This window comes from Psammomys obesus, unplaced genomic scaffold, assembly GCF_907164565.1.
Source record: "Psammomys obesus unplaced genomic scaffold, mPsaObe1.curated_primary_1811, whole genome shotgun sequence".
NCBI classification, from domain to species: domain Eukaryota; kingdom Metazoa; phylum Chordata; class Mammalia; order Rodentia; family Muridae; genus Psammomys; species Psammomys obesus.
In genome coordinates, this window is record NW_026586173.1 from 13,571,187 (window position 1) to 13,599,135 (window position 27,949).

At 50.0% G+C, this 27,949-nt stretch overlaps 1 protein-coding gene across 8 annotated transcripts; it reads right to left on the bottom strand.

Moving 5' to 3' along the window:
- Positions 1 to 1,570: 1,570 nt before the first annotated feature.
- On the bottom strand, positions 1,571 to 27,771 carry CUNH19orf38 (chromosome unknown C19orf38 homolog). Of its 8 annotated transcripts, none has more exons than XM_055601191.1 (12): positions 27,731 to 27,771; positions 26,978 to 27,206; positions 26,302 to 26,414; positions 22,065 to 22,222; positions 20,969 to 21,069; positions 16,771 to 16,858; positions 14,520 to 14,840; positions 11,132 to 11,224; positions 7,754 to 7,781; positions 7,150 to 7,193; positions 6,430 to 6,467; positions 1,571 to 2,198 (listed from the first exon to the last, which is right to left on the bottom strand). In XM_055601191.1, the coding sequence occupies exons 6-12, from the start codon at positions 16,811 to 16,813 to the stop codon at positions 2,061 to 2,063; spliced, it is 705 nt and encodes a 234-aa protein (XP_055457166.1). In that variant the 5' UTR covers positions 16,814 to 16,858; positions 20,969 to 21,069; positions 22,065 to 22,222; positions 26,302 to 26,414; positions 26,978 to 27,206; positions 27,731 to 27,771; the 3' UTR covers positions 1,571 to 2,060. The 8 variants fall into 8 exon arrangements, with proteins under 8 accessions (XP_055457166.1, XP_055457167.1, XP_055457164.1 ...); XM_055601192.1 differs by having other exon boundaries at positions 26,978 to 27,203; positions 27,731 to 27,759; XM_055601189.1 differs by having other exon boundaries at positions 27,394 to 27,755.
- Between the last annotated feature and the right edge of the window lie 178 nt (positions 27,772 to 27,949).

Genomic DNA, 27,949 nt, shown 5'->3' on the forward strand with positions numbered 1-27,949 from the left:
CGCCGCCTGCCGGCCACGCGCCGCCTCGCCGCCGCCGCCACCGGCCGGCTCGGTGGCGCAGCGCCCCCTGCTGGCGCCTGTCGGAGCCCGGCGAGCGCGAGCACAACGGGGGTGGGGCCGGCCCCACCCCGCGGGAACGGTCGCTGCTTTGTGAGGTGGCTACGGCCGCCCTGGCACGCCGGGAGAGGGAGCCGACGTCCGGGGGCGGTGCCTGGCGCCGCGGCACGCCCCCAAGGCTGCGAGGCTCCGCCCCGAGGCCGCGCTGCGCGACAGCCGCGCTTTGTGCCCCGACGCAGCAGGCGCGGGGACACGGGCAGGGCGTGCGTCGGAGGGCGGTGCTTAGCCGCTCGGGCACGCCCCCGGGCGGATCAGGCGTCCCCACCCCCGCCCCGCCCCCGGGCCGGGGTCTCTGGAACAACAGCGCCTGACACCGCCGTGTGCGTCAGGGGGTCGCGCGCGGCCGCTCGGACACGCCTCTGGGAGCCAGGCCCCGCCCCCAGGCCGGCGCCACGAGGCCGCCGTGCTTTGTGCCACAGTAGGGGTGACTCGGGGACTAGGAAGAGTCGCCCCCTCGAGGGCTGGCTGCGCCCCTAGGCCGCCTTGCTGCGAACGACCGTGCTCGGGGTGAGGCGTTCGTCGGGGTGGGGCGCTCGGCCACTGAACACCCCCGGAGGCGCGCTGGCTCCGCCCCCAGAGGGGCCGGTTAGTGGCAAAATGCAGGCGCTCTGAGTCGGCTTCGTGGACCCGCCCTCAGAGGGTCGGGCCCCTTCTGGCCAGAGTCCTGCAGACGGCCCCTCCCGGGCCTGGGGGAGGAGGAGGACCGCTTGCAAACCCAGGTAGTTCGCTCACGCCCCACGTTAGGGTTCCGCCCCCTACGTTTCCAGGTAAGTTCCGCCTTGCTCTCCTCCCGCTGCGAGGGAAAGGCCCTGCGGTGGGCGTGGACAGGCTTGCAGGCACGCCCCTAGGTGTGGTCCCGCCCCACACTAGCATAAAGGCACTGTAAGCCGCCCTCCACGCTTTGGCAGCTCCATTAAACGCTGAGTGTCTGGGGGAATTCTTCAGCTTCTCCGCCAGGACCTCTCCTTTTCTACAGTTAACTCTCGAACCTCCCAGTAGTGGCTAGCCACTGTGTTCAGCAGTGCCAACCGCTCTTCACTTTTGCTGGACCCTCTGAGGCTGCTATTTATCCTCTCCTGGGCCTCTAATTTACTCCTTAAGGCCCTTCTGTTCCCACATTTCTGGTCTCCATAGTGCATCAATCTCTTCCTGCACCTCCAAACATTTTTCATTCATCACATTGGCTGAAGTTCAGTGGTGTAGTACCTTCAACGAGTCCAATTCACCTCTCACCCCACTCCCTAGCCATGCAGTCCCAGGTTTAACAGGAGCTGTGACATCGGCAGGACTCAAAACACACCCAGCCCTTTTCCAAATTGACACCCACCCACCCATCTAATGGTGCAAGCCCATAATCTCAGGCAGAAACAGGAGGATGTGATTTCAAAGCCAGTCTGAACTATAAAGTAAAACTCTGTCATTAAAAAACATATGCCCTGCAAGGCAATGGTGACACGAGCCTTTAATCCCAGCACTCTGGAGGGAGAGGCAAGTGGGTCCCTATGAGTTTAAAGCCAGCCTTGTCTACATAGTGAGTTCCAGGACAGCCAGCACTACATAGTGAGACCCTGTCTAGAAACAACAGCTAAAAACATACACACACACCCCCAAGAAAACACCCAGTCTGGAAGTGGGGTGCAGCTGGAAGCACAGGAAAGGCGGTACAGAAGTTAGACCTCTTATGTCCAGCTGGTGTCCAGATGCAGTGGTATCGCTTCCCTGGTGAGCTGACCATTCTGGGAGTCTACAGAGGTGACTGGTTTTCCTGTCTTCTGTGAGGAAGGTCACAACACCAGAGGTCTCCTTCCTCTGGCCAGTTCATCCCTACGAATGCCCGGGCTTGACCTCGCCCTACTGCCAGGTCTCTGGACAGATGTCCAGCTTCTGCAGCCATGGGCAGCGGAAGGGAGAGAACTGGATAAAGAGGTCCTCACTCCTCAGCCTCACTGGCAGGCCCGGAAAGTGCTGAACTCCGGGGGCTCCGGAGAGGATGATGCAGAGGTGGGCCTCTTTCGAGGTCCTGAGTTGCAAGGATGTGCATCCAAGGTTGCCACCAAGTCTTCCTGAGTCATTTTCTTTATCTATGGAAGAAAACAAAAACAAACAGGAACAGTGATTTGGGGTGGAAGGATCTGGGAGTTCCCCCTGCTCCAAGTTCTCAAGTATCTTCTCACCTTTCCCTCCAGCTACCCATATTCCAACCTTCAGTGGCTCTGTCCTGCTGCCTCCTCTCTGCAGAGGAAGGAGGACCAGAGGCCAGGGCTCAAATCCCACTTGCATCACTTCCTAGCAACCTGATGTCCCTTGAGTGATGACCCTCCTATGCCTCAGTTTCAAGTGATCATATCCATCTCCTAGGGACACCGTGGGGCTTGAAAAAGAGAGGCATGAAGTGGATGGTACCCGACAAGCCAGCTCACCTTTGTACCCACCCCTATCAGAGATCCCCTAAAACCTTTCAAAACCTGGAGGCAGTTGGCTGAGACAGTATGCGGTCCCCTCAGAGCTTTGGTCCTCTAAGCAGTGACCCCAGAGAAATCCTTGTCTAACCACAGGATCTTTGTAAAGTGAGCACAGCAGGGCATGCCTCTATCCTCAGCACTTGGGAGGAAGAGGCAGGCAGGTCTCTGAATTAGAAGCCAGTCTGATCTACATAGTGCATTCCAGGCCAGCCAGGGCTACCCAGTGAGTACCTGTCTTTTTTTTTTTTTTTTTTTTCTTGAAGATTTATTTATGTATACAGGTGGCTTGCCTACATGTACATTTGCATACCAGAAGATGGTAATGGTTCCCGTGGGACTACCTTTATAGATGGTTGTAAGCCACCATGTGGGTGCTGGGAATTGAATTCAGGTCTTTAGAAGAGCAGCCACTGCTCTTAACCACTGAACTGTCTCTACAGCCTTGAGAAACCCTGTCTTGAAAAGCAAAAACCAAGGGCTGGGGAGATGGCTCAGAGGTTAAGAGCACTGGCTGCCCTTCCAAAGGTCCTGAGTTCAATTTGAGCAACCACATGGTAGTTCACAACCCTCTATAATGTGATCTGGTGCTCTCTTCTGGCGTGCAGGCACACATGCAGGCAGAACACTGTGTAAGGCTGAATACTGTATAAATAATTAATAAATCTTTTAAAAAGAAAAACCAAAAGAGGGGGAAAAAAAAGAAGAAGCCAGGTGTAAGAGCCACACCTTTAATCCCAGCACTTGGAATATAGAGGTGGGAAAATCTTTTAGTTCCAGGGTGCCAGAATTACATAGATCTTGTCTCAAAACAAACAAACAAACAAACACAGTGAAATAGAGGCTGGAGAGATGGCTCAGCAGTTGAGAGCACTGGCTGCTCTTCCAGAGGACTGGGGTTCAATGCTCAGCACCCACAAAGCAGCTCACAATTGTCTGTAACCCCAGTTCTATGGCTTCTGACACCCTCACACAAACTTGCAAGCAAAACATCAATGAACATAAAAAAAGAAAACCCAATAAAGCAAAGGAGTGAACTTCCTCCCCATAGGGCTTTCTAATAGTTCTATGTCAGGCCCTGAGAGAGGGGGCAGTGACAAGGCACCTGGCAGCTACTTCGTAGTCATTTCTGCCAACAAGGAAGCTTTCTTTTCTCTTTTTTTTTCAGAAGGTTTTATTTATTATTATGGTTTGAGTGTGAGAATTTTCCCAAATATGTTTAAGTGCAGCTTATGGGTACAGCTAGGGATTCCCTGGAACTAGACATAGAGTTCCACACCAGCCAGGAATACATAATGAGACCGTTTGGAGAAAGAAGAAAGGAAAGAGGAAAGGGAAGAGAAGGAGGAGGAAAGGAAAGGGTGGGGAGGAGAGGAGAGGGGAGGGAAAAGGAAAAAACTAAAACCAAAAGCAAGAACTGAGATTCTTGCACAGCAGGTTCACAGAAAGCCAAAAAGTGAGAGCATTCCAAGTGTCCATCAATGGACATGAATCAGCAAAATGTAGTATATCCTACTCTGGAATAGTATTCAGCCTTGAAAATGAAGAAAATTCAGAGACAAGTTAACATCGTGGGATGAACCTAAGGCTACTATATGAGGTAGAACGAGACAGCCACAAAAGGAGATATTGTATTGAAAGACCCCAGCCTCACCCTAAGTTAAACATAGCTAATGCCATTTTGTGGGACACCACTGTTTTGTAAAACTCTGAAGGCCAGATGAGAAACTGGAAAATTACTGAGAAATCCTAGCTGTGTCACCCACTTGGGATATCTGTGGTCAGGCTGCCCCAGTCATACTAAAAACAGTTTGTGTTAATCACTCTCATAGATATCTGTGAGACTGTTTCAGCTAAGATAGGGAAAAACAAAATAACAGGTGGCGGGCCACGTCAAGGGGTCATCCTACCCCCCTTGACCACCCAGTTCCTGGAATCTTGGTGCCCCTGCCAAACTTTGACGCAAATTGTGGTCTCGTGTAAACGTACCAATCAGCCCCCTGTAACCATGCCTGTCGCTTCTGTACCAGTGCTTCTGCTCTAAAACCCTATAAAAACCCCAGTTTTTCCCCAAGGAGGCGCACAAGGTCCTCCCGAGTGACCTTGCTGCCCCGAGTACTCGTGTATCAAAATAAAAGCCTCTTGCTGTTTGCATCCGAATGGACTCGTTGTTCTTTGGGAGGGGGTCTCTCTGACGGAAGATACCCTCCGGGGATCTTTCATTATTGTTCATATAAGAATAGGCAAATCAAGAAAGGCAGGAAATAGGACTTGATACTTTTGCTACATTCCCAGCCCAGTGTAGAGGTGTGTGTGTGTGAGCGCACTCGCGCACAAAGCAGTGTTTTCTATAACCCTGGCGTAGTGGGAGGAAGGACTACATTTTGACACCCTGTCTCAACAAAAGCAAATGAAACATATGGCAAATGTCACTTGGCAGAGTATTTGCCGAGCATGTAGGAAGCCTGGGGCCTATCCCCAGCACCACATGAACCAGATATGATGGTGCACACCTGTAATCCCAGCACCTGGGAGGAGGCCGCAAGATGATCACATATGCAGGGCACCCTCAGCAACACAGTGGGTTTGTAACCAGCCTGTCTGGACATAACAATATCCAAACCAAACAACACAGCAATTGAAAAAGCCACAGGGGCTGGCCAGTTCCTGGCTGGCCCAGGCAAGACAAACCTGCAACCGTCCTCATGCCTCAGGCTCCCAAGTGTTGAGATCACATGCATTGGCCACCATGCCCAGCGGGGTTTATCTGGACAGTTCAGGATCTGTTCAAGAGCTGACACTACTACAGAGGTAACCATACAAGCCTCTCTTGTATGGGCCAGCTCCCTCCCTTCCTTCCCTTTGTTTTTTAGTGTGGTGCCAAACATGGAATTCAGTGCTTCAAACACACTCGGCTCTCACCTGCTGCAGCTGTACCTCCAGCTTCTGTGTTATGGTTTGTTGGCTTTTTGAAACAGGGTTTCTCTGTGTAGCTGTGGGTGTCCTGGAACTCACCTGGAGTCCAGGGCTGGCCTCAAACTCAGGAATCCACTTGTCTCTGCCTCCCAAGTGCCCTCCTCATTGTTTTGGTTTTTGTTTGTTTGTTTGTTTGTTTGTTTCAAGACAGGCTTTCTCTGTGTAGCTTTGGCTGTGCTGGATTTGCTTTGCTGGCCTTGAACTCACAGAGATCCACCTACTTCTGCCTCTGCCTCCCTGAGTTCTGGGATTACAGGTGTGCCACCACGCACACCTGTTTTTTAAGGCGGAGACTCAGACTGGTAAGATGGTTCAGCAGCTCCAGTCACATGCTGCCAAACGTAATAACCCCAGTTTGATTCCTGGAGCTCACAGGGAAGGAGAGAACCAAATCCATAAGTCTGCTGTGGCATCCCCACACACATACACAAACTAAATAAAATGAGCGGGGGAGGGACTCGGTAGCCCAGGTTGACCTGTAACTCACTATGTAGCCCAGGCTAGTCCTCCAACCCTTCTGCTTGCCATCCCCCAAGTCCTGGGATTATACAAGTGTGAGCACTACACTGACTTAACAATAAGGAGGAGACCAGAGCATTATCAGAGTGTCACAAGGTTCCACAGAGACTCCCAAAGAGGCCACCATGTCAGCCCAAACCTTCTCTCACCAGCCTCAAGGATTGAACTCATCCCAGTGAAAATAGAGCCCTGTGATCCCCTAGTTTTTCATAGTCAACCCCAGGCTTATAGACAAGTCCTAGTTCTATGACTCTGGGCAATTACTGGTCCTCAGGCCTCAGGACTTCCAAGTGACACAGCTCCCTGTCCCCTCTCAGTGGGTTGGTCATTGGGAAACTCGACAAAAAGAGCTACTCACCGTGGAGATGGCAAATAGAGAGTTATCGAAGGACATGTCTGAAACAGAGAGAGACCAAACTCAGCTCAGGGTGGGTCCACTGTTCTACCACCTGGTCCTTGCCCACAATCTCAATGCCCAGAATTAACTCTACAAAAGGAGTTGGGGTTCCAGCATCTTCTTCAGACCCTTGCCGATCTCTCTACAGGGTGAGATGTGAACACTTAGAGGGAGGGGCACAGATCTCCCTGTAGAGAACAGGCTGGGGCCAGCGAGGTGCCTCAGCAGGGAAAGGCACTTAGCAGCCAAAATTGTCACCTTGACGTCAATCCCCAGGACCCACTTGGTAGAAGGAGAGAATTGACACCTGCAAGTTGTCCTCTGACCACACACGCACTATGGCATGCTAGCTCCTACACTGCACACACATCATACACAGGTAAACAGGTACACACGAATGCTGAGAGCATGGCTGGTGTGGAAGTAAAGATAGAGCCTGCTGGAGAAGCAGGGAGGGCTTCCTGGAGAGGGTGACATACACATTGAAGCTGGAGAGAGTGTTCCAGGCGGTGGATAGAGCCAGGGTGAAGGCTAGAGACGAAAACAACCCACCAGAAAGAACAGGGACAGTGTTTGGCCCTCAAGAGCAACAAGAGGCCACAGAAAGGCTCCAAACAGAAGGAAATTGTAAAGGTTACTTCACCCAGGGAAGCATCAAGGGGCATGGATGACGAAACGGACCTGTGTTGGTGAAGTTGATCTGAGCCCAGCAGGATTCACGTTCCCTGCAAAGGGATCAGAAGAAAGGATGACACAGGCCACTTGTTCTAGAGCGTCTCCCACAGTGAGACCTGATAGGGCTTGCCTTCCCCCCTTGCACACTCCCTTCCCACAGCAAATACTGCACACTGAGGGTAATTACCCTCCTTCCCAGAGCCATCCCACTGGGTAGCCACTCCGGCTGTAAGGGGCCGGGAACACTCCAGGGAAAGTCTAATACTGCGTACTCCCAGTGAGAGTCCTGAAAAATGTCACTGCAGATACCTAGATTTCTGGACAATGTTGTGGAAGCCAGCAGTGAGCTGGAGGTAAGGCAGCTGGGCTTCCTGGCCCATGTGACTGAGCTTCTGGCCTCAGTATTCACATCTGGAAAAATGGGTATCATCAGGTCTACTGGGTGGAAGCCATGCTCATAGGTTTTAAAGAATCCTAGTACACAGCAGTGCTCAATAAACATGAATTATTTATTATGCATTTATCAGCCCTCCCACCAGAGGACATTGTGGGGAATGAAGCATTCGCCCAGTTAGTAAAGTGCTCAAAAGATCACCTGGGAAGGTCTCACCTCTGCTTCTGTAAGTTTCTGGCTTTAACTGGAAGAAAGATGAACAGGCATTAGTTAGATTATTCTGAATCCGATAGCAGCTGGAAAGTGTTGATAACCATGAAATCAAAATAACCATGAAATCAAAAGCTCCCTTGACTCCTGTGGGACCAGCCTTGCCTCATCCATGTAGATCTTCCACTAAGTACAAAAGCTGCTATAAACAGATCTTTCTCAGTTCTTTCTGTTCTGTTCTGTTCTGTTAGGCAGGGTTTCACAGCATGGCCTGGCCGTTCTGGAACTCACTGTGTAGACTAGACTATAGGTAGAGATCTGCCTGCTGAGTACAAGGATTAAAGGCGTGTGCCAACATACCCACCTTCTCTTAGTTTTTTGAAACAGACCTGTGTAGCTCAGGCTGGCCTGAACTCACTATGTAGCCAAGGCTGGCTTTGAACTCCCAGTCCTCCTACTTCTGTTCCCCAAAGGCTAGAATTCTGGATATGCATCATCTGTTTTCTTGAGGTGGTGCACAGCCCCGGTTGGTCTCTAACCCACAGTCCATTGTCAGCCTTTTGGGTTCTGGAGTTACAGGTATGTATGACTGCTTATGTGTTGGGGTCTTTTGGAATATTTATTTACTTTGTATATACATGTTCTTGTGTGGGTGCACATGCCTTACGTAGAGGCTAGTGGAAATGCTGTGGAGTCGGCTGTCCTGCCTTAGGAGTCCCAGAGATGGAACCTAAGCGGTCATGCTTGGTAGCTAGCATCTTTGTCTACTGAGTGATCTTGCTGGTCCTTGTGTTCATGCTTGACTTGTGAGAAATGTATGTTCACGTAAAAAAATTTAAAAAAAAGCTTGAAACACCAAGTGTGGTGGCTCACTGCTGTTATCCGAGCAAACTGAAATAGAAGCGCAAGGATTATCTACACTTCAAGGCCAACCTGATCTATATGGGCCCTGGGTTTCCAGACCAGCCTGGACTGCGTAGTGAAATCCTGTCTCTATAAAGCTAAATCCAAACAGTATCTTCACAAATGTGTAAACATGTAAAATTGTTTTCTTAAAAACTAGAGTTTCCTGATAGGCAACTTCCAACACAAGCCTGTGGTCCCAGGATTAGGGAGGTGGAGGTGGGAGGATCATGAGTTAAATACCATCCTCAGCTATAGAGCAAGTTTGAGGCCAGACTGGGCTATATGAGACCTGTCAAAATTGGGGGTGGAGGGGGTTAGTCAGTGAGATGGCTCTTTAGATAGAGACCCCTGCTGCCAAGCCTGACGACCTGAGCTGGACCCTGGAGACCCACGTGGTGGAAAAAGAACTGACTCCTGCAACCTCCACAAAGCCTCCCCCAATAATAATAAGTAAATTTTTGAAAGGAGTTTCCATTGTTGCTGGGAGTAAGGCTGGAGTGAGCAGAAAGCCACTGTCTAAGGTAGAGTTTAGATCAGTGGTTCTCAGCCCCTGTCTCCAAAACTATTCACGTTATAATTCATAACAGTAACCAAATTCTATTTCTGAAGTAACGGTGAGATAGTTTTATGGCTGGAGATTACCACAGCATTAACTGTCTTAAAGGGTTGGGTTGCAGCATTAGGAAGGTTTAGAAGCACTGGTTTAGTGAATGAAAATTTGGAAACAGATAAAGGATGGTCTAACAAAAGTGGGAATGGATAGACTTCTGTTTCTTGGACAGCATCTCACATAGCCCAGGCTAGCCTGGAACTTGCTACGCAGTGAGGCTGACATCGAACTCTTGGTCCTCTGACGTCATCTAGTGAGTGCTGGGGTGACAGGCATGCACCCTGTGTCTTTTACCGAGAGATGAACCTCTGTAGATCTTGCTGCCTCAGGAGGTGGTCTCAAAACAGGCTAGTCCCCCTTGAGTACCCAGGGATCCCATATGTTAGTCTCCCTTTCCTCCACCCATCATCCCACTTCTGCTGGTCCCGTACCCACCCACCCGCTGCACAGTTCAGGGGGAAGAATTCCCCAAACTGGCTGTCTCTATGCCCCTGAAGACATGGATGACAAAATCAGTCCTGGTGAGGTAGAGAGATAGCTAAGAGTACTGGCTGTTTCCAGAGCCCCGGTTCAGTCAATACCCAGCACTCATGTGTAGGGGCACACAGGTCCTCGTGCTCACAGATAAGCACAAGGGAAACTGCAGAGTTAAACACACCGGTTGCTCCTTCCAAGGAAGCACGCATAACCAGAAAGCAGGGGCATACCACCCCGGGCCTACTGCAAGATCCTTATCATCAAGGAGCATGCATAATCTGTCATCAGCCCAGAGGCTGGGGCAGCCCACACCGGGCCTACTGCAAGATCCTTATCGTGCATGAGCTTGCTTTTCTCCTTCAGTCTATAGAACCTCTCCTTTCGGAAGGTGTCACATGTGGTCAATCTGTAGAATCCATCTTAATGGAAGATGTCACATGTACTTTACAAAGAGTTTTGAAGTCATGTTGTAAGATGTATTGTGTGCATGGGACTGAGGTAATTATCCCCAGGAAAATGTCACCAAATTGTGTTGTGGTTTGTTTTTGTTTGTTTGTTTTTGTTTTTCGAGACAGGGTTTCTGTAGCCTTGGCTCTTCTGGACTCCCTTTGTAGACCAGGCTGGCCTAGAACTCACAGATCTGCCTGCCTCTGCCTCCTGAGTGCTGGGATGACCTCCTGAGCGCCACCTTGCCTGACATGTTGTGCTTAGTATACATAAGCCAGCTCCTCAGGGTCAGACTCCCGAAGCTTAACCAGCACCAGCTACTTGGTCATGTGGAACTGAGCTGTCTTCTTGCCTCCTGAAGAGCATTACTCTAGTGGTCCTGATGGCTGCAGACACCCCCACACCTCACACCCCATCCCTCATCCCGCACATATGTGGCAGCTCACAACCCTCTGTAACACCACTTCCAGGGCATTCGATGCCCTGTTCTGGCCTTTGCAGGCCCTGCGTGCATGTGGTGTGTATACATGCAAAAACACCCCTACACATAAAATAAAAAAGGAAAAATTTAAATAAAGCAGTCGTGGTGTTTTCCATATCGATGCAGCGCTTGGGAGGCTGAGGCAGAAGGTTTCAGGTTCTCGCCTCACACAGACACCCCAAATAAAGAAAAATCAAGGAGTTCAACAGCCTCAACAACAGGATGGGGAAAGTGGAGAAAAGAGCGTGGGGAAGAAAGCAAGAGGGAAGGCGCTGGGCTTGCTGGCACTCTAAGAGTAGAAACAGAGACAGCAGATCCCTGTCATTTCCAGACCAGCCTGAAGCACACAGTGGGATCAGGGCGGCCAGGGCTACAGAGTGAGACCCTGCCTCAAAAACTGCAAGAGGAAGAGTGAGAGCGGTTCAGAGCTGCCAGCTGCCCGTGGCTGCCCCATGCCCATTACCTTTCCTGACCACCACAGCGACAGCCACCAGCCCTGCGAGGAGGATGACAGCTCCAGCCAGGCTCAGAGAGAGCGCCAAGATCCAGGTGGGGACTAGAAGGGAGAGAATGGGGCAGGTGAAGGAGCTGTGAGGGCATGGAAGGGACCCCTGGGGGCCTTCCTGGATGCCCTCCCTCACCCAGGAGCCACCTCAGCCAAGCGTCTCGGTGGAGGTGGGCCTGGGACTTTAACAAGTCTGCCTCATGGGCAGTTAGCAACCAATGAGGAGTTCTTCCTTCTGAGGAGGTAGCCCATCCCAAGACTGGATTACCAAGCATTTGGAAAGTTGAGGATGAATGTGAGTTCAAGGCTATCATGAGCTAGAGAATTCGAAGCCAGCTTACAATACAGAATGACCTACACACACACACACACACACACACACCAAGCGAGAAAGGAGCTATAGCTTAAGAAAACTTGACTAATGTAAAGCAGATTCTAGGTTCCTTGCCTAGCACCATAAGAAAAGAATAGTCATTTAAAATTATTGCATTTATTTAGTGTCTCTCTCTTACACACACACACACAAGCACCACAGTATGTGCATGGAAGTCAGAGGGTAACTTGTGGGCATTGGTTCTCTTCTTTCATTATGGGGCCAGAGATGGACTCAGGTCATTAGGCCTAATGGCAAGTGCCCTTGCCCATCTTGATGGGCTGACAAATTATATATATATCTCCAGGCATGGTTGTGCATGCCTTCAATCCCAGTACTCAGGGAGGCAGAGGCAGACAGATTGCTGTGAGTTCAAGGCCAGCCTGATCTACAAAGAGAGTCCCGACAGCCAAGGCTACACAGAGAGATATATATATCCTTTAGTATATACTAAGAAAGATTGAAGTTGGATATAGTAGCTAAAGTATTACAGTCATAATCCCAACATATAGGAAGCTGAGGCAGGAGAATTTCTATGAGTCTAATGCCAAGGCTGCAAAGCAAGACATTGCCTAAAGAAAGAAAGACATGAAAGTAGAAGCAGCAGAGGGACTAGTTGGAAAGATGAATAAGTGGGAGTGGGAGGGCACAAGAGAGAATGTCAGGGTGCATATGAGCAAAATACATACGTAGATTGTGACAATGTCAGACTAGAACCCATTGTTGTGTATAATTAATACATGCTAGTGAAAACATTATTTATACTTTTATTGATATGCATAGGGGCTGAGGAGAGGCTTAAACAGTGCATTCCAGGGCCTGCTGAGCCTAGAAGAGGTTGTCCATTTCCCTCACACTGGGGAGGAGGGTTATATGCCATTGTAAACTGCCTGATGTTGGTGCTTGGAACCAAACTTAGGTCCTTTGGAAGAATAGCAGTGCTCTGAAATGCTGGGCTATCTCTCCAGACTCCATGGAAACATAAAAAAAAAAAAAAAAAAAAGCTCTGTGTAATCATGGCTCTTAGGAGTCTGAGGCAGGAGGATCACACTGAGTTTGAGGTAAGCCTAGGCTACAATATGAGACCCTGTCTCAAAAAGAAAGAAAGAAAGAAAGAAGGAAAGAAAGAAAGAAAGAAAGAAAGAAAGAAAGAAAGAAAGAAAGAAAGAAAGAAAACTTTTTTGTGTGTGGTTTTTCAAGACAGGGTTTCTCTGTGTGTCCTTCACTGTCCTGGACTCCTTGTAGATCAGGCTGACCTCAAACTCAGTGATCCACCCGCCTCAGCCTCCCTGAGCACTGGGATTAAAGGGGTGCACCACCAAGCCTCGCACCATGTTTTTGTTTGTTTGTTTGTTTGGTAATTAATTGATCACTTACTTAGTTTATTTGTCTGGGCGTCTTGCCCGTGTGACTGTCTGTACACCGCTTGCATGCTTGTGACAGCCAGAAGAGGGCAAGGACTCCCCTGGGATTGGAGGTCCAGGTGGCTGTGAGCTGCCATGGAGGTCCTGGGAACAGAAGCCAGGACCTCTGAAAGAGTCCGCGCTCCCGACTGCTCAGCATCTCTCCAGACCCTCCAGGTTGTGTTTTTGAAACCAAGTCTTGCTCTAAACAGCTCATCATGGCTGGCTTGTTAGGTAGGCATTAGGTAGGTCATGCTAGCCTCACACTCCCTATGTAGCCCAGGCTGGCCTCAGATTGTCAGAATCCTCCTGCCTTAGCCTTGTATCCAGGTGCTGAGCCATACTGAATGGTTTTGTTGTTGTTGTTTTTTTTTGTTTTTTAAACCCCATTAACCAGTAGTTATCTTGTGGCTCCAGTGTAGGTACTGAAGAGTCAGTGACAGCCAGCAGCACACACCTTTAATCCCAGCACTCAGGAGCCAGAGGCTGGCAGATCTCTGAGTTCAAGACCAGCCTGGTCTACAAAGCGAGTTCTAGGACAGCCAGGGCTACACAAAGAAACTATCTTGGAAAAAAAAAAAAGCCAATGACATCCACATTGGCCATCCAGTGGGCCCTGAAGGCTGCCTAGAAGTCATCCCTTCTGGGCTGGAAAGATGGTTCAGAAGTTAAGAGCACTGGCTTCTTTTCCAAAGGTCCTGAGTTCAATTCCCAGCAACCACATGGTGGCTCACAACCGTCTATAATGCGATCTGATGCCATCTTCTGGCATGCAGGTGTACATGCTGATAGAGCATTGTATACATAATAAATAAATAAATCTTAAAAAAAAAAAAAAAGACATGCGAAGAAGTCCTCCCTTTGGATGGGAGTCCTCCCGCAGCATGGGACATGTCATCCCAGAGCAGGAGGATCTGAAGCTTGAGGTCGACGACAGCCCCGCAGGGAGCTGGGGTCAGCCTGGGCCACATAAGTCTCTCTTAAATTTTTTCAAAAAGGAAAGAATGGGTGTTTTATAAGTTCTTGTCTGCAAAGGATTTCAATTCCCCATCCAGGATTGGGGGGGAGGGGAGGCCTCTGGGGACCTGGGGCAGGGTCCTGATCCGAGCTGAGAGGCGAACAATGACTGTGGTATTCTCACAAGGTCCTGTCATTCACCTCTGTGGGCTGAAAAACCGAAAGGCCCTGATGAGAAAAGGGAGCTGTCAACAGCTGAGCAGGCGGCTGCTGTCTGCCGACCTACAGACATAGTGTGCAGTAGGTTCTCTCACTAGATCCAGGAGGCCTCTGCCTACCCTCAGGGATGACCTCGCACTTCTAGTCCTTCGGTCTCCTCCTCCCAAGATCCACCTGGATCTTCTGTGGCCCCTGGGCTCGCCCAGGAAACACAAAGGCAAGTGCAGCCTCAGGGGCTTGGCACACCAGTCCCCACCCCCGTAAGTCCTGGGTTTATCGGGCGGCTGCTTCTGTTCCCTCATATCAGTCCACTCATCTGTAGACTTGGGCTTGCTGCAGAGCATCCCAGGGAGGGCGAGGGCAGCACGACCAGGATTCCTCGGGGCGGTCTTACCTGGGAAGGAGACTTGCACAGGCTGGCTGAGGTCTGAGAGCTGGGGCTGGCTGTGCTCACCAATCACACTGTACTGACAGTGGAAGTTCCCCCCAGGAGCCTTGCCCCCCTCGCCACTGCCACCAGCAGTCACATTGAAGGTCACACCAGGCTGGTGCGAGGGGGCCTGCAGAAGCTGGACCACCTCTTCCCCTCGGAACAGCGTGAAGTTGGCCCCGAGGAAGTCCTCCGGGGCTGTACATGAGATGTAGATGGGGTCCTCTTGGCTGCTTGGGTAGGGGGGCACCAGGAAGATGGACGGTGCAGGGATGGCCAAGGAGCCTGTAATGAAGAAGGACAGCTGGAGCTGGCTGTGCGTTCTTGGGATCAGATCACTTACTCCATAGCGTCTGAGTGCGTGCCTGCATGTGCCCGCGTGTGCACATGTGTGTTTGCTGGGGATCAAACCATTCTGACCTCTGCGGAGCTACACCTCCAGGCCCTGAGCCTTGATGTTTGTATCAGGACACTGGCAACCACCAGCACACACCGCCGTGTAGGAGTCTGGGTACCTGGCACATGTGTCATTGTTGAAATCATCTCATGGCGGAGCTTATTATACAACAGCACAGTGATGCTCGGCCAGCAACGTCGAGCAGCAGACTCCGCTGTGCTTGCTAGGGACAAGGCAATATTACTGCATAGAAATGAACAGAGGCTGGGCTGGAGAGGTGACTCAGTGGTTCAGAGCACTGGCTGCTCTTCCAGAGGACCTGGATGTGATTCCCAGCACCTACCTATACGCCAGCTCACCACTCAGTCAGAGCATCTCAGGTCCAAAGGGATTTGATGCCCTCTTCTGGCCTCCACAGGCATGCACACAGTGCCCAGACATACATGAGGCAAATCACCCATACCCAGAAAATAAAATGAGGGGAGAGAGGAAATGAACAGAAGTGCTGGCCTTAGGAAAGTGCAAGAGGGGTGCAGGGTAGTGGAGAAGGCTACTGTGAACTGCAGTGACCTCAGAGGACTTCCCAGAAAAGGTGACATAAAAGCTGAGCCCTGCCTGTGGAGATTGAGGAAGAACCTTCCAGCCTGAGGAAATGCTGTGGGAAGAGGCCCAGAAGGTGGATGGGGCACACACAGAGGAGCTGGGGGAGGGTGTCTCAGTAGTAGAGCCCCCCAATGAGGGGCTGGGAGTGTGGCTCAGTGGTAGAACTTCTGCTAAGCATGTGTGAGGCCCTGGATTCATCCACAAAACCAGAAAAGAAAAAGAAAATCCAGGAGGCGAGCAGAGACAAGTGAGAGAGGAGGGCAGAGGAATTTGTCTTACTCCACAATGCTGTCTAGAGTGGGGGTGGGGTGCAGTGGGTCTTCTTGTAGGAAGCAGCTTCTGATTGGACCAGTCTGTTGTCTGTCACAACTTCCTGACCAAAAGGTCAGAGGCAATCCAGTTTGCCTTTCTGAAATGTGTTTTATGTGTATGGGTGATTTCCCTGCATGTATGTCTGGGCACTTTCTAGTCCCTGTGGAAGACAACAAACAGAAACAAAACAACAAAAAACTGTTTGAATCCCTTTGGATCTGAGTTACAGAAAGCTGTGTTCTGCTATGTGGATACTGGGAATTGAACCCAGGTTCTTTGGAAAAGCAGCCAGTGAGTGCTCTTAACTACTGAGCCTGTTCTCTGGCTCCTTGTTTTGTCTTTTTTTTTTTTTAAATTAAATTTATTCATTTTGTTTATGTGTGTGTAAATCGGAGGACAACTTTGAGGAGGTGGTTCTCTCCTTCCTCCATGTGAATGCCAGGGATGAAGCTCAGGTCATCAGGCTTGGTAGCAAGTGCCTTTACCTGCTGAGCCAACTCACCAGTCCCTTGTTAAACAAAGAAACACACACACACACAGAGCCACATCCATGCCAGGCAGGCAGGCCACCCAGGAGTATGTTCCTGCCTAGGTCCTGAGCAGGGTGCCTGCAGATGACACTCTACAGAGCTTGTGCACAGACCTCTCCTGCAGCACAGTTCCCCAAGTCCCGTACTCTGAGTGCCACAGGCCTGGAGGCCAAGGGGGCTGAGTCTCGGACAGTGACAGGCCGAGGTTTCTACAGAACTCGCCTTGCAGGGCATGAGAGAGCTCAGATGAAGGCTGGCAGTCATCTAAACTGGAGGGGGCAGCCCCACTGTGCTTTCTGCCCCACGGGGAGGCATGGTAGACAGGGAGTAGACAGGGAGTAGGTGCTTCCCCAGGGGCAAGCTTCAGACTCACCAGATGCAAACAGAAGAATGGTCCAGGGCATCTCTCCTCCCATGTAGGGCTGGGAAAGCTGGCTGAGGCCACAAGGATATGGGGCTCCCTGCCAGCCCGAGACCACAGTAGAGAAAGGAGAAGCGAGTGTTGGTTTGTACTGTTTCCTCAGTGGCAGGAAGTTGCACACAGGACTGGGCACCAAAAGAGACTCCCTTCTGTCCCCACCCCTTCCCCAAACACACAGCCACCCTACCAGTGCTCAGCAGGCCCACTGTCTACAGTTCTGTGCATTGCAGGGAAAAATATTTGTTCGCTTCCTCCAACCCCCAAAACCTTGGTAGTGTCAGTGGGCTAAGAGGGAAGCCTCTACCTAAGACGAAGAAGTGGCAAAACAAAGTGAGGTGGTGGGGTGTCCTTAGACAAGATCTGAGAACTGTGATGTCTCAGCTGCCCTAGAGAGGGCATTAAGAGTAGTGGGTATTAATTAGATCAAGGAACTTGTAACAGCAAATGCAACGGTGTAGCCAAGGGGCCTGGCTCCTTCCCTGAGAATGCTTGCCTAGAACACCCCAGGGGGGAGCTGGGGGCGTGGCTCTGTGGAAGAGAAAGCTAGCTTTCAGTAGCTCCATGCCTAGTAGTTTTAGCTTCGGATATAAAGGCCTCAAGGCTTCCTTCCTAAGGTAGTTGAAGGAACAACAGATGGAGAAAATGGGAAATTTGGCTGGGTAAGTTTCTGTGCAATTTATACACTTCGAAGGTCATGATATATTTTTTTAATAGTTTCTGCCAGGTGTGGGGCACATGACTTCAATCCCAACACTACAGAGGCAGAGGCAGGTAGTTTGAGGCCAGCCTGGTCTACAACGTGGGTCAAGGACAGCCAGGGCTGTCTTAAAAAACAAAACAAAAATTTTATTTAGTTTCCTATTCAGTCCTAAAATGTGCCTGAAAGTCTACACCAGGGTGTAGACTTTGATCACTATGTTTTTTGTTTTGTTTTCTTATTTGTTTGTTTGTTTGTTTGTTTGTTTTTGGCAGGGTGTCTCTGTGTAGCCTTGGCTACACTCACGTTGTAGACCAGGCTGTTCTCGAACTCACAGAGAGCCCCCACTATGGTGTTTTATATGGGACTGTCTCCATGGGCTAAGGCATTTGAACAGGGCAGTTGGTGGCATGACTTGGGAAGTTCCGGAGGCCATGCTGGAGGAAGTGCACTGCTTGGGGCGGGCTCCAAGAGTTCAAACTGCTGTCGATCCCAGCCTGCTCTTGGCTTCCTCTTTGTAATTCAAGACATCTTGCTCTCAGCCACTGTGCTAGCCCCCACTCCACCATCATGGATTCTACCTCTGGAACCGAACCGTAAACTCAACCCTTCCTTCTAGGTTGTCTTGGTAGTGGCATTTTATCACAGCAACAGAGAAGTAACTGATGCAGTCACCAAGAAAAAAGAAGCAGTCCCTGGAGCTGGAGAGACAGGTCAGTGGTTAAGGACACTAGCTGTGCCTCCAAAGGACCTGGGATTGATTCCCAGCACCTACATGGCAGCTCACAGCTGCCAATAACTCTGGTTCCAGGGGATCCAATGGACATTTCTGGATTCCTGGGCACTACACACAGGTTGTACATATAGTCAAAACCCCCATAAACAAACCTGAAAACGAAGCACATCTCGGGCTGGAGAGATGGCTCAGCCATTAAAGGCTCACAACCAGAAATACAAGATGCACATTTCAGACTCAGCCAAGGGCAGCCTGGTCTGTGCAGCGAGACTCCACCCTCTTTAAATTTTTTTTTTCCTCTGACAGAATTTCTCCGTGTATCTGGCTATCTCACTGAGACCCCGTCTCAAAACAACAAACAAAAACCCAACCAGTCATTAGATGTAATGACGTACACCATTATTCCCAGCACTCCAGAGGCAGAGGCAGGCAGATCCCTGTTTGAGTACAGCCTGGTCTACAGAGTGAGTTCCAGGACAGCCAGGGCTACACAGAGAAAGCCTGTCTCGAGCCCATCCCCCAAGCCCCCAAAAGATTAACAAAAGTTAGTTATAAAAATAAATTAAACGCTGGAGAGATAACGTGGTGGTTAAGAGCACTTCTCCCGGGGGACTCAGGAGGCTGTTGTGATGGCTTCGTAGGCAAAAGATGCTGCCACTGAGCCTAGTGACCCAAGTTTCACCCCTGGAGCCCGTATGGTGTGAGAGAGGATGAGTCCCACGGGTTGTCTTCTGACCTCTATGTGGGCTCAGGGTACACAAGTGTCATATCACATAGGCTCACACATATACACGTGTAAAAACGGAATAAAAAATTGAAACCCCTAGCAAGACTAATCAAGGTGAAAGAAAAAAAAATTACCCGGGAAGAAAATAGGAGAGGCCGCTACAACAGTGCAGGCGTGGGAAGATAGGGCGCTGCCAAGTTGGTGCTCACGGCCTTCAGTTTCTATTGCTGCGATGAAACTCTGACCAAAAGCACCCTGGGGAGGAAAGGGTTAATTTTCTGTCTTCTTTCTTTCTTAGTATGTCTACAGTGTTCTGTTTACATGTGTGCCTGCCAGAAGAGGGCACCAGGTTTCATTACAGATGGTTGTGAGCCACCATGTGGGTGCTGGGAATTGAACTCAGGACCTCTGAAAGAACAACCAGTGCTCTTAACCTCTGAGCCACCTCTCCAGCCCGGGTTCATTTTTCTCACAGTTCCACATCACTGTTCCTCATCAAAGCAAGTCAGGGGAGGAACTCAAGCAGGGCAGGAACCTGGAGGCGGAAGCTGAGGCAGAGGCCATGGAGGGTGCTGTTCACTGGCCTGCTCCCCACGGCTTGCTCAGCCTGCTTTCTTATAAACCCAGGACCACCAGCCCAGGGATGGAACCACCCACAGTGCCCTGGGCCCTCCCATGCCAATTATTATTGGTTTCCATTAGACCAACCTGTCAGGGACATTTTCTCTATTACAATTTCTTTTTTCTAAAATGACCCCAGCTTATATAAAGTTGACATAAAACTAGCCAGCACAACTGACATGCAGGCCTGTCAGCAGTCAACTAGATCCTTGCATTTTTTTCATTCGTTCCCAAGATGTCATGTTTAATATCACATAAAACATTTCAGCTTTTTTGTGTGTGTGACAGGGTTTCTCTGTGTACCTCTGGCTGTCCTGGAACTCGCCCTACAGGCCAGGCTGGCCTCGAACTCATAGAGATCCATTTGCCTCTGCTTCCCGAAGTGCTGAGATTAAAGGTGTGCACCACCACCTCCTGGCAACATTTCAATTTTTTTAAAAAATTATTTTTATTTTATGTATACACTGGTGTTCTGCCCGCATGTATATCTGTGTGGGGGTGTCAGATCCCCTAAAACTGGAGTTACAGACAGTTGTGAGCTGCGATGTGGGTGCTGGGAATTGAACCCCTGTCCTTGGGAAGAGCAGCCAGTGCTCTTAACTGCTGAGCCGAGTGAGTCTCCAGCCCCAACATTTCAAATTTTAATAGAGACCCACAGTTTTTACAAATTCAAACACTCTAAAAGTTCAGTCTCTTTAAAATACCCATAGTTTCTCTAAAATACTGAAAATCGCTCTGAAATTTCAAAGTCTCTCCAAAACTTTAAAATTTCAAAGTCTCTCAACTGTGGGCTCTTGTAAAATCAAAAATAAGCTAAATACTTTCTTGCTTCAAGAAGTAAGAACTATGGCGCTTAAATCAAACCAGAAAAAAAAACCCAAGGTTCAACAGGGTTAAACTGCTGCCGGCAGCCACTAGGTCCCCCGGGGCCCCATTTTGCCAGCGCTGATGTCTGAAGCACATGGTGTTCGTCTCGAAGGCTCAGGCAGGCTCTACTCCGAAGCTGCTGCTGTCCTTGGCAATGGCATCTCCAAAATGCAGCTCTCTGCTGCCCCTGGGCACCTTCACCCTAGTCTCTCCTGGGCTTGCTTCAGAGAAGCTGAGCCTGCCATATGGGGCCAAGATCAGCGTCTCTCCAGGATCCCTTCGATCTTGGGGTTCTCATTGCTGTTGAAGCTACACCGTCACCATGGCCTCTCCTGACCTCTCCCAGCACCAGGCTGCTCTCTCATCATGCCTTCAAAACCAGTACCACCTGTAATCCCAGCATTCAGGAGGCAGAGACAGGCAGATCTCTGTGAGTTCCAAACCAGCCAGCCCTACGTAACTAGACCCTGTCCGAAAACAAGAACAATAAACCAATGCTTACCTTCTATGGCTGTTGCTTTGTCAAAGAGAGCGTGGAGGGAGTAAATGTGCCAATGCTCAGCTCCTGTTCCGCACAGATGGGGCCCCAAGCCCAGGTTGGGTCTGCCACAGCAATTAGCATCATCAAGCCAGTGTCCTACAGGCCAGGTGGACCTAGAGCGTCCCTCACTGAGATTCCCTTCCCAGAAGATTCTAGATTGTGTCAAGCTGACGGTTCCTATGAACCAGCAAACCATGAGCTCACCACTGGAGCCTCCTCCCCGTTGCCTACCTGAAGCCACAACAGCTGGAACTGTGTGCCGCAGTCTCCTGCTACAGCAGCCAGCCCCGTGAATCGTGCGCAGGACTATTGTAGACAGCCAGGAAACAATTGTTCCTCACCCGGTAGAGTGCATGCCTACCCTGCACAAAGCCCTGGGTCCCAGCTCCAGCACTTGATAAACTGGATGTGCTGGTGCACACCTATAATTCCAGTACTTGGGAGACAGAGGCAGGAAGACCAGTTCAGGTCATCCTTGGCTACACGGTGAATTCTGTGGGATTTGGTTATCAGAGGCACACGAATGCGGCACACATGGCCAGATCAGCACAAACGGTGGAATGGGGCTGGAGAGACAGCTGGCTGGGTAAAGATGTTTACCGCCTTGCCTGACACCAGAGCTCAGCATCCTAGGTCCACTTGGTAGAAGGAAAGAACTGGCTACTGTTGTCCTCTGCCTCCACATGGACTCTGTAGCACATGCACGCCCTCCCACACATATAGATGAATAAATGAAAAAAGGTAACTCGGTGGTTAAGAGCTCATACTGAGTTCAGTTCCCAGCACCCGTGTTAGGCAGCTCACAAGTGCCTGGAACTCCAGCTCTGGGGGAGCTGCTGCCTTCTTCTAGCCTGTCCTTCATGTACTCCCACAAAGGACAGCAAAGCGTGCGATGGCTAATACTGCCAACCTGGGCAGACATGGTGGTGTATGCCTCTAACCCCACCATTAAGGAGGCAGATCTCTGTGCGTTTGAAGCAAGCCTGGTTTACATAGTGAGCTCCAGGTCAGGCAGGGCTACATAGTGAGACCCTGTCTCAAAAAAAATTATACCTACACATGTACGTGTAGAGAGAGTCAGGTTGCGCCAGTGAGCTGGTAGAGTCATACACGAAGCGCTGACAACCTGAGTCTGATCCCTGAACACCACAAGGTGGCAGAAAAGGACCAACTCCCAAGAGCTGTTCTTTCCTGTCCCGGGTAAGCCAAGGTGTGCTATAACAGAAAACAAAGGAAGATACTAGATTAGCATCGCTTGACAGATGTGGAATCATGGGAAGAAAACTGGGCACACCTATTTCTCACCGTGCTCCCTTTCTTCCCTTGGAAGAATGTAATGTGTATTCTGTGCCATCAGAGGTTGGAAGCATGTAGTTTGACTTTTTTTTTTTAACCTTACAGGGGATTACAGTTAAGAGAAGAGAGCTGGACTTTGTGAGGGAGGCTCTAGACTGGGTAAACCGTGGGCAGCAATAAACTCACGGCTGGGTCCATGCTGAATAACAAGGGAAGAGGGAGGTGAGCGGCAGAATTTCTCCCTGGCAGCTTTTCTGATTCTGACTGTGTCCCTCAGGCCCTGCTGCCTTGCCTTCTCTGCGCAGACGCACTGTGCTATAGACTGTGAGCAACAAAACCCACTTCCTCCTTAAGCTGCTTCCGATAGGCATTCGAGCAAAGGAAAAGCAAGGGAAGCCATGGTGCACGCCTTTAATCCCAGCGCTTGGGAGACAGAAGTGAGTTTGAAGCCAGCCTGACCTACAAAGCAAGTCCAGGACAGCCAAAGCTACACAGAGAAACCCTGTCTCAAAAACAAACAACAACAACATAAGGGAGAGAGAAAAACAAGGGATACAATCTATAAGGGGCATTTAAACATCAACAAAAGATGGCGCACACATGTAATCCCAGCACTTGGGAGGCAGAAGTAGGCGGATCTCTGTAAATTTGAGGCCAGCCTGGTCTACAGAGTGAGTCCAGGACAGCCAAGGCTATACAGAGAAACCCTATCTCGAAAAGAAAACCCCAAAACCAAAACCAAATATCAACAACAACACAACCAAGTTTGAAATGTGCAAAAGGTGTGAATAAATGTTTCTCCAAAGCAGATACACAAGGATGAAAGAGGAGGAGAAAACCACCCGTAAGGCGTGCTTATAATCCCAGCACTTGAAAAGTGGAGGCTGGAGGCATGGAGACCCGAGGCCTTGCATGAAGCTGGGAAAGTGAAGCCTAAATTTTGTGTTGCCAAGAAGAGCTGCATGCAGGGCCTGGAACCTGTCAGGAGAGAGGTGGATTGCAGCTAGCAAAGCTGGAAGGGTGGGGTTGTCTAAGCCCTCTGACGTCAGACATGGGGCTACAGATTTTGGAGTTTGTATTGCTGGCTTAGGTCTTGCTTTGGCTCCATATTTCCTCACCGTGCTCCCTTTCTTCCCTTTTGGGAAGAATGTAATGTGTATTCTGTGCCATCATAGGTTGGAAGCATGCAGTTTGACTTTTTTTTTTTTTAATCTTACAGGGGATTACAGTTAAGAGAAGAGAGTTGGACTTTGAACTTGCAGAGTCTTTGTAAAGGTTCTACATTTATTTCATGTGAGTATTTTGCCTGCACATATGTCTGTGCTCCACACGCATCCAACAGGAGCACATGAGAATTCTCTGGAGTCACAGACAGCTGTCAGCTACCATGCTGGTGCCGGGCATGGAGCCTGGGTCCTCTGGAAGAGCAGCCAGCGCTCTTCACTGCCAAGGCATCCTCCAGCCTTAAGCTGAGCAGACAGAGGTGGTTAGAATAGGAATGGCCTCCGGGGCTCCTCTTTGCAAGCTTAGTCTTGACTTGGTGGAACTGTTTGGGAAGTGTTGTTCTGGAGGAGGTGTCGTGCTGGAGGAGGTGTCACCAGGGGTGCTGTTCACTCTCAGCTGCCCCTGCCAACCTGCCTTTGCTCTTCCCTGCACTCCAGCCCTCCCGGACCTTGTAGTCTTTCTTGTCTAGATCGCCTTACTCACGGTATTTTATCACAGCAGAGAAGCAGGTAATACAGCTCATTCTGTCACTGTGACTCCATCTTTCTTTTTATTGATTGCTCCCCCCCTTTACTTTCTGTTTTTAATTTTGTTTTGTTCTTTGAGACGGGGGTCTCACTGTGCAGACCAGGCTGGCTTCAAGCTCAGAGCTGTGCCTTCCCCTGTCTTCCAGGTGCTGGGATGGTGGTTGAGCACTATCATGCCCGGCCTTATTCACCTATCTTGTATTTTGTGAGTTGATGCGTATTGCTATTTTGTTTGCATGCATGTCTGTGCACCTCCTGTGTATGGTGCCCAAGGATTCAGGAGCGTCTCGGATGCCCTGGGACTACAGTTAGCAGTGAAGTGCCGTGTGGGTGCTGGGAATGGTCCCCAGGACCTCTGCAAGAGGAGCCAGTGAGCGCTCAGCCGCTGAGCCTTTCTCCACACCGGGGCTCTGCATTTCACTTCTGTGATGTCTCATTTTCACTGTTGGGATTCATATTGGTTTGAACCATACATTTTATTTTGTTTATTTATTTATTTATTTTTTTGAGACAGGGTTTCTCTCTGTAGCCTTGACTGTCCTCGACACACTTTGTAGACCAGGCTGGCTTCCAACTTATAGTGATCTGCCTGCCTCTGCCTCCTCCCTAAGAACCAGGATTGCAGAGATGTGGCACCACGCCTGGCAACAGGGTTTCTTTATATGTAGCCTTGGCTGTTCTGCAACTTGCTCTATAGACCAGGCTGACCTCGAATTCAGAGATCTGCCTGCCTCTGCCTCCTGAGCGCTGAGTATTTTAGTATCTGTTTTCAGTCTCACAAAGGTCAAGTTATGGTCATTTGTTGTAACTTTAGGACTTACCAGAGTGTTGCCTTTCCCATTAATGGCAACTGTGTAGTTTCCCGTTAGGTTCTGTCACCAGCTTTTAGTTTCCGTTTTGTTTTTACTGTGGAAGTGGCCTTTTATGGTTTTCATGTCTAGTTCCCTAATGACTCCCGAGTGAGTGTCGTTTGCTGTGTTTGTTGGGTTTTTTAGACAGAGTCTGGGGCAGCCTGAGGCTGCCCTCAAACCAGCAAGGACTTCTCAGTCATACATTGCCTGGCCTCAAGTTCTCCTCAATTACAGAGGGAGCTTCCGCAACCCCTTCATTCTAAAGTCGGAACCAGGATTGTGAAACCACTAAACTGCCTGTCTGGGATGCAGCATGGCCCGTTGAATCATATTTGTGGCCACTTTCCTTTCTTTTTGCTTTTTAGGAGTAGAAATCCCTTAGGCCGTTTCATTTCACGAGTTGGAAGTTTCCTGGCTGGGGTCATGCCATGAGAGCACCCTTCCCTCCGTTCCACTGCAGATCAGGCCTCGCTCACCTTAACCTCCTCGTCTTTCAGCTCAACCCTTGGCTGTGGTGTTTTTTTCCTTCACTGCAGAATTATATTCCTTTCTACCCCTTTGCTCTTTTTCATCACAGATCTGAGTAAGGGTGATGACTAATAGCCACGTGATACAGTCAGTTAGGCTGTCTTGAAATCCCTTCCACCAAAGAAATAGTCCATTGCTTTTCAACTTAGCACCCGCTTTTTTTTTTTTTTTTTTTTTGCCAAAATATCCCCCAGTTACTAGTCTAGCTGCTAATATTGTTGCCCTCTGAAACCTCTTGAGCTAGGCCTCCAGTCCACACAGCTCCCAGTGCCACTGTCTTCCAAGCTCCTGCTAGGATGGTTCATTGAACTCTCCTCACAGCACAAATGCTTTCTTCTTCCAAATTCCCAAAGTCTTCCACAGTGCAAAGACCCACCAACACGGCCAGGTCTCCACAGCAATGGCACACATTTTATTACAGTGATAAAATGCCATGACCAGGGCAACCTATGAAAGAAAGCTGGTCATTGGGCTTACAGCTCCAGAGGGTTCGTCTATGGTCAGAGCAAATGCATGGGGGCAGGAGCAGCTAAGAGCTTACATGTTGAACCACACGGAGAAGCAGAGAGTGACACTGTAAATGGCTTAAGGGTTTTAAAACCTCCAAGTCCACCCCCAGTGACATGCCTCCGCCAAAAGGCTGACACATCCTAACACTTCCCAAACAGCTACCAACTGAGGACCAATTATTCAAGAATATAAGCTTTTGGGGACCACTCTCATTCAAATCACGGGTGAAATCACAATGTTGAAAAGAATTGCTAGGCGACAGGTGAGTCACTGTGGTGACAGGGTGTGTTAGGAGCAGAACTTAGAGAATAAAGAACTTAGAGAATATGCACAAAGGAGATTTACTAGAGTGGCTTACAGGCTGTGGTCCAGCTAGTCCAGCAGTGGATGTCCACCAGTGAAAGGTCTGAGGATCCAGTAGTTGCTCATTCATTCAAGAGGCTGGATGTCTTAGCTGGTCTGCAGTATAGACTGAAATCCCAAAGAAGTGGGCTTTAATGCTGGTGAAGGAATGGGCTCGTTACAAGAGCGAGAATACCAGGTAATGAGCAAAGCTTCCTCCTTCCATGACCTTTATATAGGCTGCCCGAGGAAGGTACGGCTCGCGTTAAAGGCAGATCTTCCTACCTCAAATGATGTATTAAAATCCCTCATAGGTGTGCCCAGCTGTCCGGGCAGTCAAGTGGACCACCAAAAATAACCATCGCACAAGGGGGAGTCACAGAGGTGATAAGGAGAGTCACAGTAGGGTAGTCACAGTAGGGAGAGGGGGAGTCATAGAGGTTAGGGGGGGTCTCAGAAGTGAAAGGGGATCACATGGTGACAGGGGGAGTCACGGTGTGAATGAGGAATCTAAGCTGACACCCACGCTCAGGGCCATGAGGTGGATAGGCGATCCTTGGTGAGCAGGAATTGTAGGCAGGCCTTTCCCCCCAACCCCCACCCCCCGAACAGTCGGTATTTTGTTGCTGTTTTTGTTTGTTTGTTTGTTTTTGTTTTGTTTGTATGTTTGCTTGTTTTTGCTGGGGCTGTACCTCAGAGGTAGAGGCTTGTGTGGCTTACAGGCTGTCTGTGTCCCGTCCACCAAACCCCGGAAACCAGGCATAGTATGTCATCTGCCATTCCAGCCCTTGTGATGAGGAGGCAGGGTGGTTCTGACATCCTTCCCTACGGAGGGTTTCATCGCAGCCTGGGCTACAGAAGCCCCTGCTTCTCAGACAGCTGTGTGCACAGTCCCCACCAGCCGCAGAGAATTCAGTGCTGCTGTATGGAGATGAAAATGGAAAGGGGTACTTGGTGACTGAAACCAGACCCAGAGAGCCGCGTGCACGCTTTCTAAGGGTGCTGGTGCCGGTGAGGTGACTCTTGACGTAAAGCCACCAGCCACCAAGCCTGATGACCTGAACTGGATCCCCAGAACCCAGGTGGTTGAAGGAGAAAGACGGCTCACGCAAGTTGTCCTGTCCTGTCCACGGGCCTGGTGTGGCGCTGTCACAGTCACATAGGGAGGAAACAAATCTAGACACAGTGAGAGAAAACAGGTTTCCCTGGGACCCTCCCACTCGGGCGAGTTTTTTCTCAGTTCTTCTTAATCAGTACACATTCACTGTGCTCAAATAAATAAATAGGAATCAAGTCCTTGTCTCTTCTTAGACGTTGTTTTAATCCTGTTTATTCTGGCAGGGATCCTCTCCAGTGTCCCCACCGTGGCTGCTTGCACTCCCCGTCCTGAGGAAATCCCTGTGCGGGAGCTGGCGTGTTCCAGCGCCATTGCTCCTGCTGCCTACCTCCTCTGTCCTGAAGTCTGGAGAATTCCGGTGGACAGTTCTTCTGTCTACTGTTCCAATTACTTTGTTGCTAATGTTTGCTTTCCGGAGGGAGGGAGCTGGACCTTGTAGCCCGAGGTGGAGTGGAGATGACCAGTGCCCACTGGAGGGCAATCAATAGCAGAGCCACTGGCTCCAGATGTCCTAGCCGGGCCACAAGCCTCACCTCACTCAGCCCTC